At 36.5% G+C, this 16,118-nt stretch overlaps 1 protein-coding gene across 10 annotated transcripts in view; it reads left to right on the forward strand.

Moving 5' to 3' along the window:
* Positions 1 to 16,118, forward strand: part of CASK (calcium/calmodulin dependent serine protein kinase) — a 516,731-nt gene that overhangs the window by 457,895 nt on the left and 42,718 nt on the right. For 3 of the 10 annotated variants that reach the window (XM_066357577.1, XM_066357576.1, XM_066357578.1), the window contains 5 exons: positions 5,248 to 5,333; positions 6,371 to 6,439; positions 9,451 to 9,519; positions 10,932 to 10,967; positions 12,599 to 12,795. In XM_066357577.1, coding sequence (XP_066213674.1) covers positions 5,248 to 5,333; positions 6,371 to 6,439; positions 9,451 to 9,519; positions 10,932 to 10,967; positions 12,599 to 12,795 — 457 coding nt within the window. The remainder of the gene's footprint in view (positions 1 to 5,247; positions 5,334 to 6,370; positions 6,440 to 9,450; positions 9,520 to 10,931; positions 10,968 to 12,598; positions 12,796 to 16,118) is intronic. The other 7 variants (XM_066357582.1, XM_066357581.1, XM_066357583.1 and 4 more) reach the window with 3 other exon arrangements.

Below are 16,118 nucleotides of genomic sequence, written 5' to 3' on the forward strand. Positions count from 1 at the left end.
AGTAACACCATAAGCATTTTAGTGCCTTTCTGTCCTTTTTAGAGATGAACGCTGTGTATACAGGTGGGGTCTGGCATTACTGCTGCCTTTAGGGGAATCTTATAGGCTTAGAAGGTGGACAGCACTCACACATGAAGACATTTGGTTTTAGATTCCAGTATGAATTTTTTGTTTATTATTTTTAATAATTTGCTTGTGAATTCAGTAATGTCACAATATTATTATATCTTTAATTTTTTTTTCTTATAAGACTGTACTGGCCAGGGCCTGCCATAGCTAACAGAAGTGGTCTAGTGGATAACCTTGTCCTATTCTTGTTTTTAAAAAGTAGCTTTCCAATGTTTCCCCACAAAGACTTGACGTTTACTGTAGATATTTTAGTAGGTAGCTTTTAATAAAGCTGAAGAAGTTCCTTTATATTCTTAGTTGCTGAGCATTTAAATTATGATTGGGCTTTGAATTTTATCAAATGCTGTTTCTGTATCAGTTAAGATGATCATTTGATTTTTTTTCTTATATCTATTCTAGTGAAAAACTTTTAAAGATTTCATCATGATAAACCTCCCTTGCATTTCTCAAATAAACCCAACTTAATCATTTCTATTTATCTTTTATATGTACTGCTCAATTCTGTGTGCTAATGTTTTGTTTTAAGATTTTATATTTGTGTTATGATTGAGACTGGCCTGTAGTTAATTTTCCTTCCTTGTGTTTCTCAGTCTTGTTTTAGTGTCAGACTGACATTGGCTTCATAGAATGACTTAGGGAGCTATTTCTCTTCATGAATTCTGTGAAAGATTTTGTATAATATTGGAATGATTCACACCTTGTAATTCAGTTCTAAGTGTTTTTAAATTTCTATTGTGATATTTTTCATTGACCTATAAATTATTTAGAGTGTTTTTTACATACATTAAGAGGATTTAGTAGAACCTATCTATAAAACTATTTGGGCCTAGTGTTTGGTTTTTGTTTTAAGAAAAAAAAATGTTTAACAACTGCTCCAGTTTCTTTAACATTTATAAGGCTGTTCAAGCTTTCTATATCTTGAGTGAGTTTTGGTAAATTACATTTTCCTCAAAAATCTTAAATTTTTAAAAATTATTTCAGTAAATTTCTTTTTTTTTCAGTAAATTTCTTTATAGTGTTCTCTTATCTTTTTATTCTCCACCATCTCTGTAATTGTCCCCTTGTTCATTCCTAGTATTGATTATTTGTGCCTTGTCCTTTTTCTCTTCATCAGCTTTGCCAGAGGTTTGTTCAAAAACCCACTTCGTGTTCTATTGTATGTTTATTTTTATTGTTTATGGCCTAATTTTTATTATCTTCTTTCTTCTTTCTATTGGTTTTATCTAACTTTTTAAATTAGACACCTAGTTCATTTATTCCAGTCTTTCTTCACTTCTAGTATATGCATTTAAGACTAAATTCTACCGCTCAGTACTTTTTTATCTGTATCCCACCACTTTTGATATTAGGCATTTTTATTGTAATTAAGTTCTAAGTGTTTTTAAATTTCTATTGTGATATTTTTCATTGACCTATAAGTTATTTAGAGTGTTTTTTACATACATTTAAGAGGATTTTCTATATATCTTTCTTTAACTTCTAACTTAATTGCATTGTGGTCGGAGAATGTGGTCTATATGACACCATTTCTTTGAGGTTTGTTGAGACATACTATTTAGAAATTAGAAAACTAAAGTTTGATAAATAACAATATAAAAATGCAATGGTCAGATCTGACTGATAGTTGCCAGACGGGAAGGGGTTGGGGGCTTGGTGGAAAACATGAAGGGAATAAGGGGTACATATTGGTAGCATTTTAATCATTTTTGGAAATGGTCCACAAGTACTTAAAAAGAATGTTTATTCTTAAATTGTAGGCAGAGGTCTCTGTGATGATTGGCTTGGGTTAATTTTCTTTGTTCAAATCTTCTATATCTTGACTGATTTTTTTTTTGTCTGTTTGACCTATCAATAATTGTTAAAATATCTCATTATCATAGAGGTTTTTTTATTTCTACCTATAGATCTCTTTATGTATTTATTAGTTGAATAGAAGTACCTGGTAATCATTATCCTTAATAATACTTTCACCTTAAATTTATTTTATATAATATTAATATAGTTACTCCAGCTTTATTTTAGTTGTTGGTAGCATGTTTTCTTTTATTCTTCTAGTTCCAACCATTCTGTGTTTGTATGTCTCTTCCAGACATTTCCAAAACTAGGTTTTTCACTTTTTAATGCACTCTGATGATCACTGTCTTTTAATGAGCAAGGTTAGTTCATTAATATTGATTGTGATATGTGTTATCTTACCTTTTTATTTATGTTTATTCCATTTTTTAAATTGATTTCCTTGTTCATTTTTTGTTTCATTTTTTCCCCCTTGTTGTTTAGAATTTTAGCACAGTGTTTCTATATTTAGGTGGTTACCTTGAAATTTTATCATACATATTTAACTTAACTTATATTATAAAGAAACAATGTCTTTCTTGACCTGTAGTGGCACAGTGGATAAAGCATCGACCTGGAATGCTGAGGTCACCAGTTTGAAACCCTGGCTGGTCAAGGCACAAGTTGATGCTTCCTGCTCTTCCCCCCCCCTTCTCTCTCATTATATAGCTATCTATCTATATCTTTCTCTCTCTCTCTCCTCTCTAAAATGAATAAAGTCTTTAAAAATAAATTAAATAAATGAAAAGAAACAGTATCCTACTCCTACTCCCAAAGAATACAAAGACATTGAAACACTGAATTTGATCACAATCTTTCTCAGTTCTGTCCTGTTATCCACAAATTGGAAATTACTATTAAAATATACCACCATTTTGATTGGATTTATATAAATGCTTATGACTGTATTTGTTCACTATTCCTTCTCGCATCTTAAACAATCCTTTTGGGAGCATTTTCCTTTTTCCTAAAGCATCCTCAGAAGTTTCTTTAGTGCTAGTCTCTTGATAAATTCTTAGGTACTGTATATCTGTAAATATTTTACTTCAGTCTCAGTATTGAAAATTAGTTTTTATGAGAGCAGAAATTTAGTTTGCTGATAAACATCCTGTTGGTTTTTGACATCCATTGTTTGATTTTGAGAAATGTGGTATCACTACAATTGCTCTTGCTTTGTAGTTGATATCACCTTTCTCTCTGGATGTTTAAGAGCTTTGTCTTTGATGTTCTATAGTTTCACTACCTCCCAGTATTTTATTTGTCCTGTTTGGGACACATTATTCTTCCTGGATCTGTATAATCATGTTTTCATCTGTTCAAGAAAATTTACAGCCATTATTTCTTCAAATACTGCCTCTTCTTTATTCTCTCTGTTCACTCCTTCTAAACTCCAGGTAAATATATGTTAAACATTCCTTCCATGTCTCTTAATATCTTTTTCCTATATTTTATTTCTTGTTTCTTATTTTCCCTTTTTTGTTATTTCTTTGACCTGCAGTCTAGAAAATGTATTTGGTTATATCTTTCAGTTCACTAAAATTGTCTTCAGGCATATCTGAACTTCTGCTCAACTCATCCATTTTTCTTTTTTTTCTTTTCTAGAAGTGCTAGACATTTGTTTTTATTTTTATTTTCAGCTCTGTCTGTTCACACCTGATAATCTCTTGTTGCATGCTCATCCTTGCAGCTGGGTCCTTTACTTTTTTTCTAATATGTAATAAATGAGTATTTTTATATTCTGCATTGGACCGTTCTGGTATCTATCCTCCTTGAGCATTTAAATCTGTCTTTCCTGTTTCTTATGACTCATATAGTAGTTTGTCTTATTGTATGTTTGGTGATATGTGATTTTTGAGCTCATTTCTTGTCTAATCCATGACAGTCATATGGACCTAAACTGGGTATGCTCTCCTCCAGAGAGGGTTTGTTCCCTGTTGTACCAGTTGCCATAGAGTGCCACTGATCTGAGTCTTGCTTGTTATGGAATCCCAGGCTCAGCTTCTCTAACTTTCTCTTATCCCAGTGCTCAGAATCCAGCTAGCAGGCATTGCTGCTATGGCATTCAACCTTCCACCCTTAGTTTTCCACCACTTTGGATCAAGTTCACAGGGTTCTTTCATGTGAAAGGGAGGACGAGAATGGAGGTAGGAAGTGTTCTCAGGGATTTTTACTCTATTAATGAGACTAGTAACACTGCTAGAGGTGTGTCCTAGGCAAAATATAGTTTTGAGAAATTCTTTGAGTGACCAATCATCCACATTTGAAGCCACAGTCCCCAAATTTGGGGAGGAGGGTATTATGTTAAATTCAAACATGAGTAGAGAGAACAGTACAATGAGTTCAAGTAACAAAAAGTGAAGAGATCAAGTGCATTGATTGCCCATATACCCATATTCCTGCTAGGCCACACTAGTTTTATTTGTACTTGCCTAACTGTTCATTCCCCTGCATTATTTTGAAGCAAATTCCAAGCATCTGATTTTATTTATATGTATTTTAGAATGGGCCTCTAAATGATACTCTGAGCTTTTTGTAACATCAGGTCAGTATGTGAACATATGCACAATTTATAAATAAGGAGGCAAAATTTTATATAACATCCTATTTATGCATTGGTTCTTAACCACTTCTTGTAGCTAAAGTATTACAGGATGCTGAAATGCCTCAAAAATTATTATAAAAAGATTGCAGTATGTCTAATATAAGTTGAACGATACATAGGTATTATCATATCACAAGTCTTTGGAAACAAGAGCCTTTATATAATATTTGGTAGATGATAATGATGATAATAATAACAAGAAGTACGTAAATTGTACTTACTATGTGCCAAGAGCCATTCTGAACCCTCTACATGTATTAAACTCATTTATTCCTCACAACAGTCCTATAAGATAGGTACTATTTTCATCTCCACTTTATAAATGTAAAAACTGAGACATGGAAAATTTTAGTAACTTACCCAAGATCTTAAAGCTAGTAAGTGATGAAGCTGGGATTTGAACCCAGACAGGCTGGATCTAGAAGCTGTACTTTTAAACCACTATATACTCTGCCTCTCTCAGAAAAATTAACAGATTTCCACAGCCATCTCTCAAAACTGCCTCTTCCATAGTAGGTGTATCTGTTCTAGAGTTTACTACATCAGCCAAACTTGTACCTGTTTCTGAAATATTGGCCTTCAATATTTAGCTTATTTTTTCAAATTATTTACATCGCTGCCTTTAGATTTTATTATTCTAAACGTACATCATCTCAACTTTATAATTTTGTGTAATTCCTTAGGTACACTTCATGTTGGTGATGAAATTCGAGAAATCAATGGCATCAGTGTGGCTAACCAAACAGTGGAACAGCTGCAGAAAATGCTTGTAAGTAGATGAAAGTTTGTTTTTCTTTGTCTAAGGCTGACTTTCAGTTTGTTGGCTATCTTTTCAATGTACAAATAAGGGGTATGCTTTTGCAATCAGAGTGTCTCTGGTACCATCATATGTGTGAACCTGAACTTACACAACATTAATAATAACTGACAACTAAACTAGGGCAATGTTTGAAACAGAGTTTGGAAACATTTTGCCCATCTTTAGCAGTGTGGGCTTTAACACTCTCCTTTCATCCTTTCTCAGCAGCTGTTTAAAGAAAACCTTTCCAGCTGTGCATACCTATGAGCTAGTTTCTCACTGAATTCACATCTGCTGACATTAGCAATACCACAAACCTCTTTCCTGTTTAGCTGAGTCAGAGCCAGCTGTATTGGATTTCTCTACAGAAGAGAGGAAAGTTATAGTAGACCAAGCCATTTCTAACCACACATATCCAAAATCTATGTTCAGATTAGGCTCTGGAATTTAAAAAGGTGTGGGCAGAATGACAAGCCCTGACAAGCAGAGGGAAGCATTTTGGACTTCTGGTGTCCGACCTTCTTCCCACCACAACCATAGCAGCCTCTTGCATTATGAATATCTATCAACTGTAAAATAAACACATAGACTCACTATAGTAAAAAACCAGGTCAAATTATGAAATCAAAAGTAAATTTTATAAAGTATCATCATAATGTAGCCTACCAAATATAATTTTATGTAATTACTTGTTTTATTGTCCAGTTCAGTTTCTATTCGTTTTTGAAAGACATGTCACTTAGAGCTTTTTGTATTCATGTTTATAAAAAGGTAACTGTCAGAGATCTGTTATACCACCACTGTCTGAGCAAAGCAGTCAGCCTTGACTTTGCAGAGCTTCTCACAGGAACAACCTGACTGTACTGTGAGTTTCCCTGCTCGATAACTCAGTTTCATTTTAGACCCGGGTGCTCTCAGCTGCCTTACATTAATTGCCCTCACACGTGACTTCTTTTAGTGTGTGTGCAACATTTGTTTGCTAAAGAAGCTGTCTTTTCTTCCTCCAGCGGGAAATGCGGGGCAGTATCACCTTCAAGATCGTGCCAAGTTACCGCACTCAGTCATCATCCTGTGAGGTAATGGCTTTAACGAAACACCCTGTCTCCTCTGGGTTCTTAACTAACTGTCTGCTCATGGCTGAATGTTTTTGGCTTTCTGGGAAATTGTTTCTGCCTGTGCTGTTGATCACTGCACACCAATTTTACAACAAAGATAACGGAACAGAGTAGGTCCCATCCACCTACTCAGTCCTACTTCCATGGGGACGTCCTCAGCACTTTAACTTTCTGCAGGCCAGAATCGAAGCAAAATACAGAGAAACTACAAATAATGATATAAGCCTTAATGAAGAACAAGTAGAGTCTCTGAGGAAAAAAATTAAAGAGCATAATTACAATAATATTTCCAGGAAGTACATTCACTTCCCTTGTTAAGAAATCATGTAGATAGTTCTTCTTTCCAAGAATCTGAGAAGCATTCTAGTTCTGTCAAGATAAAGTCATTCAAATAATTATGACAGGTCTCTAGATAAATGTTAAGTCCGTGACATTATTAGAGGAATGTAGGCTTTCATAACCTTTTGTGAAACTGTTTGAACTTGGAATGTTATGTGATTCATAAACAGGTTTTCTAGAGTAATACAACCCCAAAGTTTCTTTCTTATAATAGACTTATCCTATACATTGTCCCTTTTTCAACCTATATTATACAGATTTATGTTCTCTATTAAATGAAATTCAAAAACCTATTATTTTTATATTTGAAAATTCAAACTGGCATAATGTTATCATCCTTCAGTGATTGCACAGTCAGCTGGAGTATTATTTTTTGAAGCCTATTCTTTCATGTGCATATTCCAAGTATGTGTACATCGCTAGGAAGTACACATCTGATACACTTAATTTTTAAGACTGCCAGGTAACTTACTGGAACTCATCTAGAAAATTGAATTCAAACTTAGGAGAAGTTGACGGAGAAATTATAATGTTTCTTTTATTCTCTAGCAATGTTGTAAATTTCACAAGAAAAATCAGTTGTTTCCTGTGTTTTTCTAAACCTACTGAAAATATGTATAAGTATTTGTAACTTTGTCAAGTTTATTTTTAAAGAGTCATGACAGTTGGGCTTCCTGTTTATATCAGGTCTTGAGCTCCTCTTGGTGGCTTTTTCTGGAACTTCAGTTAATACTGTTTTAAAAGAAAATGCAGAACTCTTTCTGCTCCAGGATTTGTAGTTTTGAAATGTGTTGCCTAGAACACAAACCTTCCTGGAAAAGAGAGAATGTCACACATACATTTTATGTAAGGTTTTTTAATATTCTAAAACCATTTAATATTCTTCATACCATTTCTCATCATTGAAGAAATTTAGTAAACACGATTCATTTTGGTCTTTTTTGGCTAACTAACCCAGAGGTACTATTAGTTATTAATATAATATAAGTTTCTCATGTGTTTTTTAAGTGGTTCAACTAGTTTTGGGTTGGGACCAGTATTACATGTAAATTCTATGCTCTTGAGTAAAAAGATCCCCCCCAAACCTTCTTTACCTCTGAATAGTAAAAAAAAGAAAAAAATGCTTTCCCTTCCCAGTCCTACTCCCAACCTACGGTATTTGACCTCCTGAGCTCTGGCAGAATTCAAGCCTGTGCTTGGACTTTGTCCAGCTGGGACAATATTTCCTAAAGGAAGGCTCTCTGGCCACCTGCATCAGCACCCCACTGGCCCTTGGTAAAGGAGAGACCGGAGCCCCTCACCCTGGCCCTGCTGACTGGAGTCTCTGGGGATGGGACCTGGAAACCAAACCACTCACTAACATTTAAGAAGGCTCATCTAAGGAATCCCATTATTTAAAAGGCTAAATTTAGAGTTCCAGAAATTTTCTTTAAATTTTCTTAGGGGGATAGACATATCTTTTGAGCAGGCATGCACATTTCAAAGGTTTCAAAGAACTCTACTAAACCAAAAATTTTTTAATATTTACTTTCTTCCTCTCCTTGGTCTTATCATTAAAATTGATTTGGACAATAAGGGAATGGAATCTGGAAGGAGTTTGTGTCTAATAGTATAGAAAGTACAGTTGAGGATCGAGGGCTGTGGCTCCTAGAATCTTTGCCAGAAGTGTGATACTTTCAAAGACTCAAGATTATGGTTTTAATCAATCTCCTAAAATGATCTAAAGAATAAAGGTTTCTTCTCTAGTGTATATATGTTTTTTACGCCTATTATAATATTTGTCCTAGAAAGATCCTAAGGTGATTATAACATGAGAAGCCTTTTTTTTAAGGTAAGAGGAGGAGAGATAATGAAGCAGACTCCTGCATGTGCCCCAAATGGGATCCACCCACAACCCCATCTGGGGCCAATGCTCAAGTACCAAGCTATTTTTAACACCTGAGGCTGATATGCTCCAACCAGCTGAGCTATCCTCAGTGCCCAGGGCAATACTTGACTCAGTCAAGCCACTGGCTGTGGGAGGGGAAGAGAGAGAGAAGGGGACAAAAGAAGGGGAGAAGCAGATGGTCGCTTCTCCTGTGTGCCTTGACCAGAACTCAAACCTGGGATGTCCATATGCTGGGCTGACGCTCTCTCCACCGAGCAACTGGCCAGGGCCGAGAATTCTTTTTTTTTTTTTTAAGGTTAGTTTCATTTATAATGGAGTCATTCAGTAATTTTTGACATTGAAGTACCTAAAAATTACTAAATACTTTTTAAACCTAATTTTTAGTAAAAACTAGGCAGTTGAGATCTTCAGCACAATAATTTTATAGCAATATTTGTCATTTTACAGTACTAGTTAAGATTTTATTATCAAGTCTCTTCTGGGTCTGATTTAAAGAAAGCAAAGGTTAGAGAATGTTGGAGACAGGATAGAAATGGTTAATGAATGACAAGACCGTCACTTACAGTATGTGATTCTTTAAACTGCAAAGTTTTTTTCTTCTGTGAAATCATGCAAGTCAGTATGGCACCTTTGCAGCTAAAACCTCAAAGGAAATGGTTGTCAGACTGTGGTTGTAACTGTTGATGTGAATATCTCTGTTTCTGTGCTGGTGTTCTGTGTTAATGAACCTTGTGTCTTATTTCAGAGAGATTCCCCCTCCACTTCCAGACAGTCCCCAGCTAATGGTCATAGCAGCACTAACAATTCTGTTTCGGTAAGAACTCTAGCTTCACACGGCAAAGTGTGACAATTTTGTTGGTGCCACCTGCCATGAGTGTTCTAGTTACGTATGTTCAGTGGAAATATTGTCTTCTGCCAATATACAAGACTACTACAGCTACAATGCAGTTTACTCCTGGAAAACCATTTTCAACATTTTCTTCTCAACAAAAGCCCTTCCATTAGTTAAATCTGAAAAAATGTACTTCAAGACTACCTTGGTCATTCTCAAAATATTTGTCACCCCACTAGTATTTATGAATTTGCTCAAACTTATACAAAGGATGTAAATGAAAATTTGTTGAAATTTCTAAATTTTTTTTTTTAATCTGAGAAGGATAAAGAAATGTATGGATTTTGCAGAGTAGGCATTTGGGTCATCTTGGGCTTGTAGTTGTCTATTCTGAGGGATATCAGCAACATGTTTTAGTTTCCGCTATCTAAGTTTACGAATTGGTGTGCCCTCTGTTTTTGTGGTACGTGCACATAATTTTGTGAATTATAAGCCTTGCCTGGATATGAAAAGCAAAAGGAAACTGGCTTCAAACTGCACTTAAGCCACGCTGTTACCACATCTTTAACACAAAGTACTTTATATTTTGACCTGAACTTGGAATTTTATAGTTTTTAGAACTGCCCATTTTGAAATATAAAAAGAACTGTTTTTAGTTTATTTAAGCAAGTGGAAGCACTTCTAAGTGCAAGTATGCAATATTTTGGGATAACAAAATCTTCTCTTAAGTTGCTGGTATTGCTGTTAAAATTAGTGAGAGTTCTAATAATGCAGCAGTATCACTTTTTTCTGACTATTAATTGCCCTTTAAAAATATATCAACTTTTTTTATCAGGTAAAATTTTAAATAATTTAGAAATCATCTCAAGTAAATGATATCAGTAAGTGAAATTATGGGAGAAATTTTCCTATGACTTTTATTTTCAACTTCAAAATAGACTATAAAGCAATTCATTTATAATAGTTAACATTTAATACTTTTAAGATGGTGAAAATCCATATAGCCATCAAATTTTTCAAAATCTAAACGGTTACAGTAACTAAGTTAAAAGGGCAACAGCTCTTTTTGGTTTGGGTTTTGGTTTTTAGTTTTAATAGGGCTCTTTCACTCGCAGTGGCTTTTGTGTTGAAGATGCTGAGTTGTTTCTTAAAAACACATTTTCTCTCTGCTTAAACTTACCTGCTTTCTTCAGCTTGCTGCTAAATGGCCTGGGTTTGATTTTTTTATTTTTTTTTTGATAACTCAACATTTCTGAGAAAAGGAATAATGTATATTATCTCTTTACAAGTTAAATCTAGCTCATTTTTTAACCATATTGTAACAACACACAAATTACTTTGTACTCTTGAAAAGTAAATGAAAATTTTTCTCCTGGGTTGGCTTTATTCTACAGGACTTGCCATCAACTACCCAACCAAAAGGACGACAGGTGAATAGATATCCTCTATAGACACTTCTCTGAACTGAACTGCTAATAGCCAGTCCTTTATTAATAACCCTTTCCATTCCATAATGTCTGCATTTTGGACCATAACATTTTAGCATTGAGAGCTTGTATCATTTCATTTTAACACATTAAACATGACTAATTCTCTATAAAGATTTTTCCCTCACATCTTTGTAGCTATGATGGTTATTGTAATTTCAACCTGATAATTATGTTGATGATTAAGAATTCAGCCTTTTGAGGGTCTTATGGGGTGGAAAAAAATTTTTAAGGTTACAAAATTCTTAGAATTCTAAGAATAACTAAAATTACATGCTGTTAAACATTTTTAAGCAATAATTTTCTGAAATTTGAAGGCTTTTTCTTAATTTGCATTGTATGTATATTTCTAAAAGCCATTTACAATGAAAAATAACATAAATAACCCAGCTTTACGTCCCCATAAGCCTCTGTTAGTTCACACATGAAAAGTTAAGAGCTGCCACGCACTGGCAGGTACCATTCAGTGTGCTAGCTCCTTCACAGTACGAGTTTGAGGTGCAAATGCAGAAACCTGGTCATTTTGTAGGCTGAATTTCTGAAAAGAAAAACAAAATAATTGTACCATAGTTCCAAAGCCTTCAGGTTGGTTTTACAGTGACTTAAACATTAATATTCAATTTTAATTTTAAGAAATGGAATTTTTATGGACTTTTTCTTGAAATGTGGTATTAAAAAATAATCAGATTTAGAGTTAAGATTTGCATAAGTTAGCACCTGATAGAATTCACCACAGTTTAGTATTATGACTGAATAAGTGATTTGGCATTATATACCTTGCACCTTATTGTAAAGCACTTAGAAATCCAGTAATTCATAAAATGCTGCCATATGATAACCCCTTGTTTGCCAGTCTGTTTCCTTTTATAGTATTTACTAATTGCATTGACATATCATAAAACTTAAAGCCTTGAACTCTATGCTGATTTCAAGCGTTACGTTGGCAAAGCTACGAGTCACATTCATTTTTCTTCTCTAAAAAGAGTAAAATACAAATATAAGGCCTAAATGCTTTTTTAAAAATAAAACTATTTTTAAATGTTTGAATACATTTAAGGTTATCAGCGATATGTAGACATACTGCCAGTTGTCATGTAGGCATTTTACAAGATACCAAACACAGCATTCTTGCTAGTTTCATACCATGTGCTGCTTTAGGATTAAAACCCACGCTGAATGCTTGTGCTTATAGCTTAAATTGCCACATGGTCATGACAGCTTATCCATAACATCAGCTAACCCTAGCCATATTTTTAAATGGTAAGCATACATCTCTATAATTATGGGACTATTCTGTCATAGTAAAAGCCAAAATTAAGTTAGTTTTAGTAAACAAGTATCTTAAATGCTCCCTCCAGATAAAAAAAAAAAAACAGCAGAGATTTAAACCTGTACACATCAAAAGTGGTACATTGTTTCTAGTGGTAGCAGGTTTTTGTGTTGTATTTCCATGCATCATTTTTGTTTTCACCATCTCATGTCCTGTTTGTAAGTGTTGGTATGTGGTTAGTAGGTTAGCACTGTTTTCTTTGACATCACCATGGCATCTTTTCTTACAAACTCCTGTTTTATAGATCTATGTAAGAGCACAATTTGAATATGATCCAGCCAAGGATGACCTCATCCCCTGCAAGGAAGCTGGCATTCGATTCAGAGTTGGCGACATTATCCAGATTATTAGTAAGGATGATCACAATTGGTGGCAGGGTAAACTGGAAAACTCCAAAAATGGAACTGCAGGTCTCATTCCTTCTCCTGAGCTTCAGGAATGGTATGTTTTTGTTGTTTTGTTTGTAATAAAAACAAAACCCTGCCCATCCATTTTTCAACTTTATATTATTGTTTTAAAGTATAAAACCTTTTAAATCTATTTCTTCCTCTACTAGCCAAACAAATTTGAGTTAGTCATCCAAGAATTCTAAATCCTCAACATCTAGTGAGCTCCTACTTATCCAGCCAGATTTGTTTTATGTAGCGGAAAAGGGTCTAGACCAGTGGTCGGCAAACTCATTAGTCAACAGAGCCAAATATCAACAGTACAAAGATTGAAATTTCTTTTGAGAGCCAATTTTTTTTAACTGAAACTATATAGGTAGGTACATTCCTTACCGAGGTAGCGCCCACACATGGTATTTTGTGGAAGAGCCACACTCAAGGGGCCAAAGAGCCGCATGTGGCTCACGAGCCATGGTTGCCTACAACTGGTCTAGACAGTTGTTCAATGACTGGCCTCTGGTCCCTGTCATATTGTGGTGTCTTAGCAGAACCCTCCACTCCTATATGCTATTTCAATCCTGTTAGAATTCTATTTTTTAACGTCCCTCTTCTTGCCCCTCTGCATGCTCTTCACCACCCCTGTTCCATTCCACCACAGCCAAAAACTCAAATGTCCTGATTCAGTGTCACTCCAGGTATTTGAAGATAAAATGTGTTATGCTGTTAGGAGAAAACGATAGTCAGATGCTTCTTATTTACCTTGCCAGGTCTTTAAATGTATGTCTCTTAGGAAGTTTGAGCTTTGAAAGCAGGTTAAAGTCAGACACTTTAGACCACGTGTTCCCAAACTACGGCCCGTGGGCCGCATGCAGCCCCCTGAGGCCATTTATCCGGCCCCCCCCCCCGCCGCACTTCCGGAAGGGCCACCTCTTGTATTGGTGGTCAGTGAGAGGAGCACTGTATGTGGCGGCCCTCCAATGGTCTGAGGGACAGTGAACTGGCCCTCTTTGTAAAAAGTTTGGGGACCCCTGCTGAGTTTAGACACTAGTTTTAACTGAGAAAAGTAGTCACAGATTACTATATATCTTGATAAAATCTGTTTCTGCTATTGTTACAATTTGCTTATTTGAATTATTTTTTTCCTTTGAGAGAGAGAGAGAGACAGAGACAGACAGAAAGAGAGAGAGATGAGAAGCATCAACTTGTAGTTGAGGCACTTTTAGTTGTGAATTGATTACTTCTCATATGTGCCTTGACCGGGGAGCTCCAGCTGAGCCAGTGACTCCTTACTCAAGCCAGCAACCTTGGGCTTCAAGTCAGCGACCTTTGGCTTCAAGCCAGTGACCGTGGGATCATGTCTATGATCCCACACTCAAGCCAGTGACCGCACACTCAGGCCAGTAAGCCCACGCTCAAGCCAGTGACCTCCAAGTTTCAAACCTGGGTCCTCAGCATCCCGGGTCAATGCTCTCTCCACTGCACCACCACGTGGTCAGGCAAACTATTTTTTAAATAATGTTGATGGTTTTACCTTTGTCAGTCCTTTGACAATCTATCAGAAATCTAGTGCAAAAGAGATCATTTTATGTCTAAGTTTTGTTTCATGTGACAAAAAATAACCTTTCGGCATTGTGCCAGTTCCTCCCAAAATACTTGAATCTAGCCAAAAGAGACAAAAGCCATTAAGCTCATAGATATTTATAACTATTTTTCACTCATTTTTCTCGCTAATTAAAGGGATTCCTCAGCTAATCACTTTTGTTTGGTTTCCCTTTTGGCTATCCCATATTTCCCAAAAATATTCTTTTTTTTTTTTTTTTTTTTTTTTTTTTTGTATTTTTCTGAAGTTGGAAACGGGGAGGCAGTCAGATAGACTCCTGCATGTGCCCAACTGGGATCCACCCGGCATGCCTACCAGGAGGCGATGCTCTGCCCATCTGGGATGTTGCTTTGATGCAACCAGAGACATTCCAGCACCTGAGGCAGAGGCCACAGAGCCATCCCCAGCGCCTGGGCCAACTTTGCTCCAAGGGAGCCTTGGCTGCGGGAGGGGAAGAGAGACAGAGAGGAAGGAGAGGGGGAGGGGTGGAGAAGCAGATGGGCACTTCTCCTGTGTGCCCTGGCCAGGAATCAAACCCAGGACTCCTGCACACCAAGCGGACACTCTACCACTGAGCCAACTGGCCAGGGCCCCAAAAATATTCTTAAATTTAGAATATTAGAGCTGATAAGAACTTGAGGTGTCATCATTTTACACGGGGATTTGTAGACTCAGGTAGAGGAAGTAGCAGCCTTCTACTTGGCATTGTCTTTCAGTCTAATAGTCAAGGAACAGTTTAAGCCAGTGATGGGCTTGGTGTGTCAAAATTCGCCAGAAAACCGAGCATAACTCAGGTGGTGTGTCACTTCGAGAAAAAAACCATAATTTCGTGATATTTATAGTTTAAATAGCAAAAATGTATAATTGTAATATATAACTGTATTTAATAAACCGAAAACTAATTATTTAACTTACCTGCTTAGTGACTTCTTTGTTCATCTGTCAGTCGGTTTCTTTTGTTGGTTTTGATATTATTTAACTTGTGTGGGGTGCCGTGAACTAAGATAAGTGAGGGGGAGGGGGAATTCTTTAACCTGACTATTAGTGACTTTTTTTTTTTTTTCTGAAGCTGGAAACAGGGAGAGACAGTCAGACAGACTCCCACATGCGCCCGACCGGGATCCACCCGGCACGCCCACCAGGGGCGATGCTCTGCCCACCAGGGGGCAATGCTCTGCCCCTCCAGGGGGTCGCTCTTGCCACGACCACAGCCACTCTAGCGCCTGGGGCAGAGGCCAAAGAGCCATCCCCAGAGCCTGGGCCATCTTTTGCTCCAATGGAGCCTTGGCTGCGGGAGGGGAAGAGAGAGACAGAGAGGAAGGAGGGCAGGGTGGAGAAGCAAATGGGCGCTTCTCCTATGTGCCCTGGCCAGGAATCGAACCCGGGTCCCCCACACGCCAGCCGACACTCTACCGCTGAGCCAACTGGCCAGGGCCTATTAGTGACTTTTTTGTTGCTGAATTTCATTGGCTAAATCTTCAATTGAAGGTTGGTATTTTGTACACTTCAAGCCCAAGCAAGCGCTACTAAATTCATCTGTCAATCTGTTTCTTTTTTTGGTTTTGATATTATTTAACGCTGAGAATAAGGTCTCACAAAAGTACGTAGAGGGAAAAATTGTGAGTAAAGCCATTGCTATATTTTTCAGGGTGCTAAAAGTGTCTGGTAATCGGTTCCAGGCACTCCAAATTTCCTGTTTGTAGTGGCACTCCTCTTGATTCTCCAAGCAGCATCTTTTCAGATTCTCAAACTTTGACCTCAAGTTGACAAACACCTGA

Source organism: Saccopteryx leptura, chromosome X, assembly GCF_036850995.1.
Source record: "Saccopteryx leptura isolate mSacLep1 chromosome X, mSacLep1_pri_phased_curated, whole genome shotgun sequence".
Classification (NCBI taxonomy): Eukaryota; Metazoa; Chordata; class Mammalia; order Chiroptera; family Emballonuridae; genus Saccopteryx; species Saccopteryx leptura.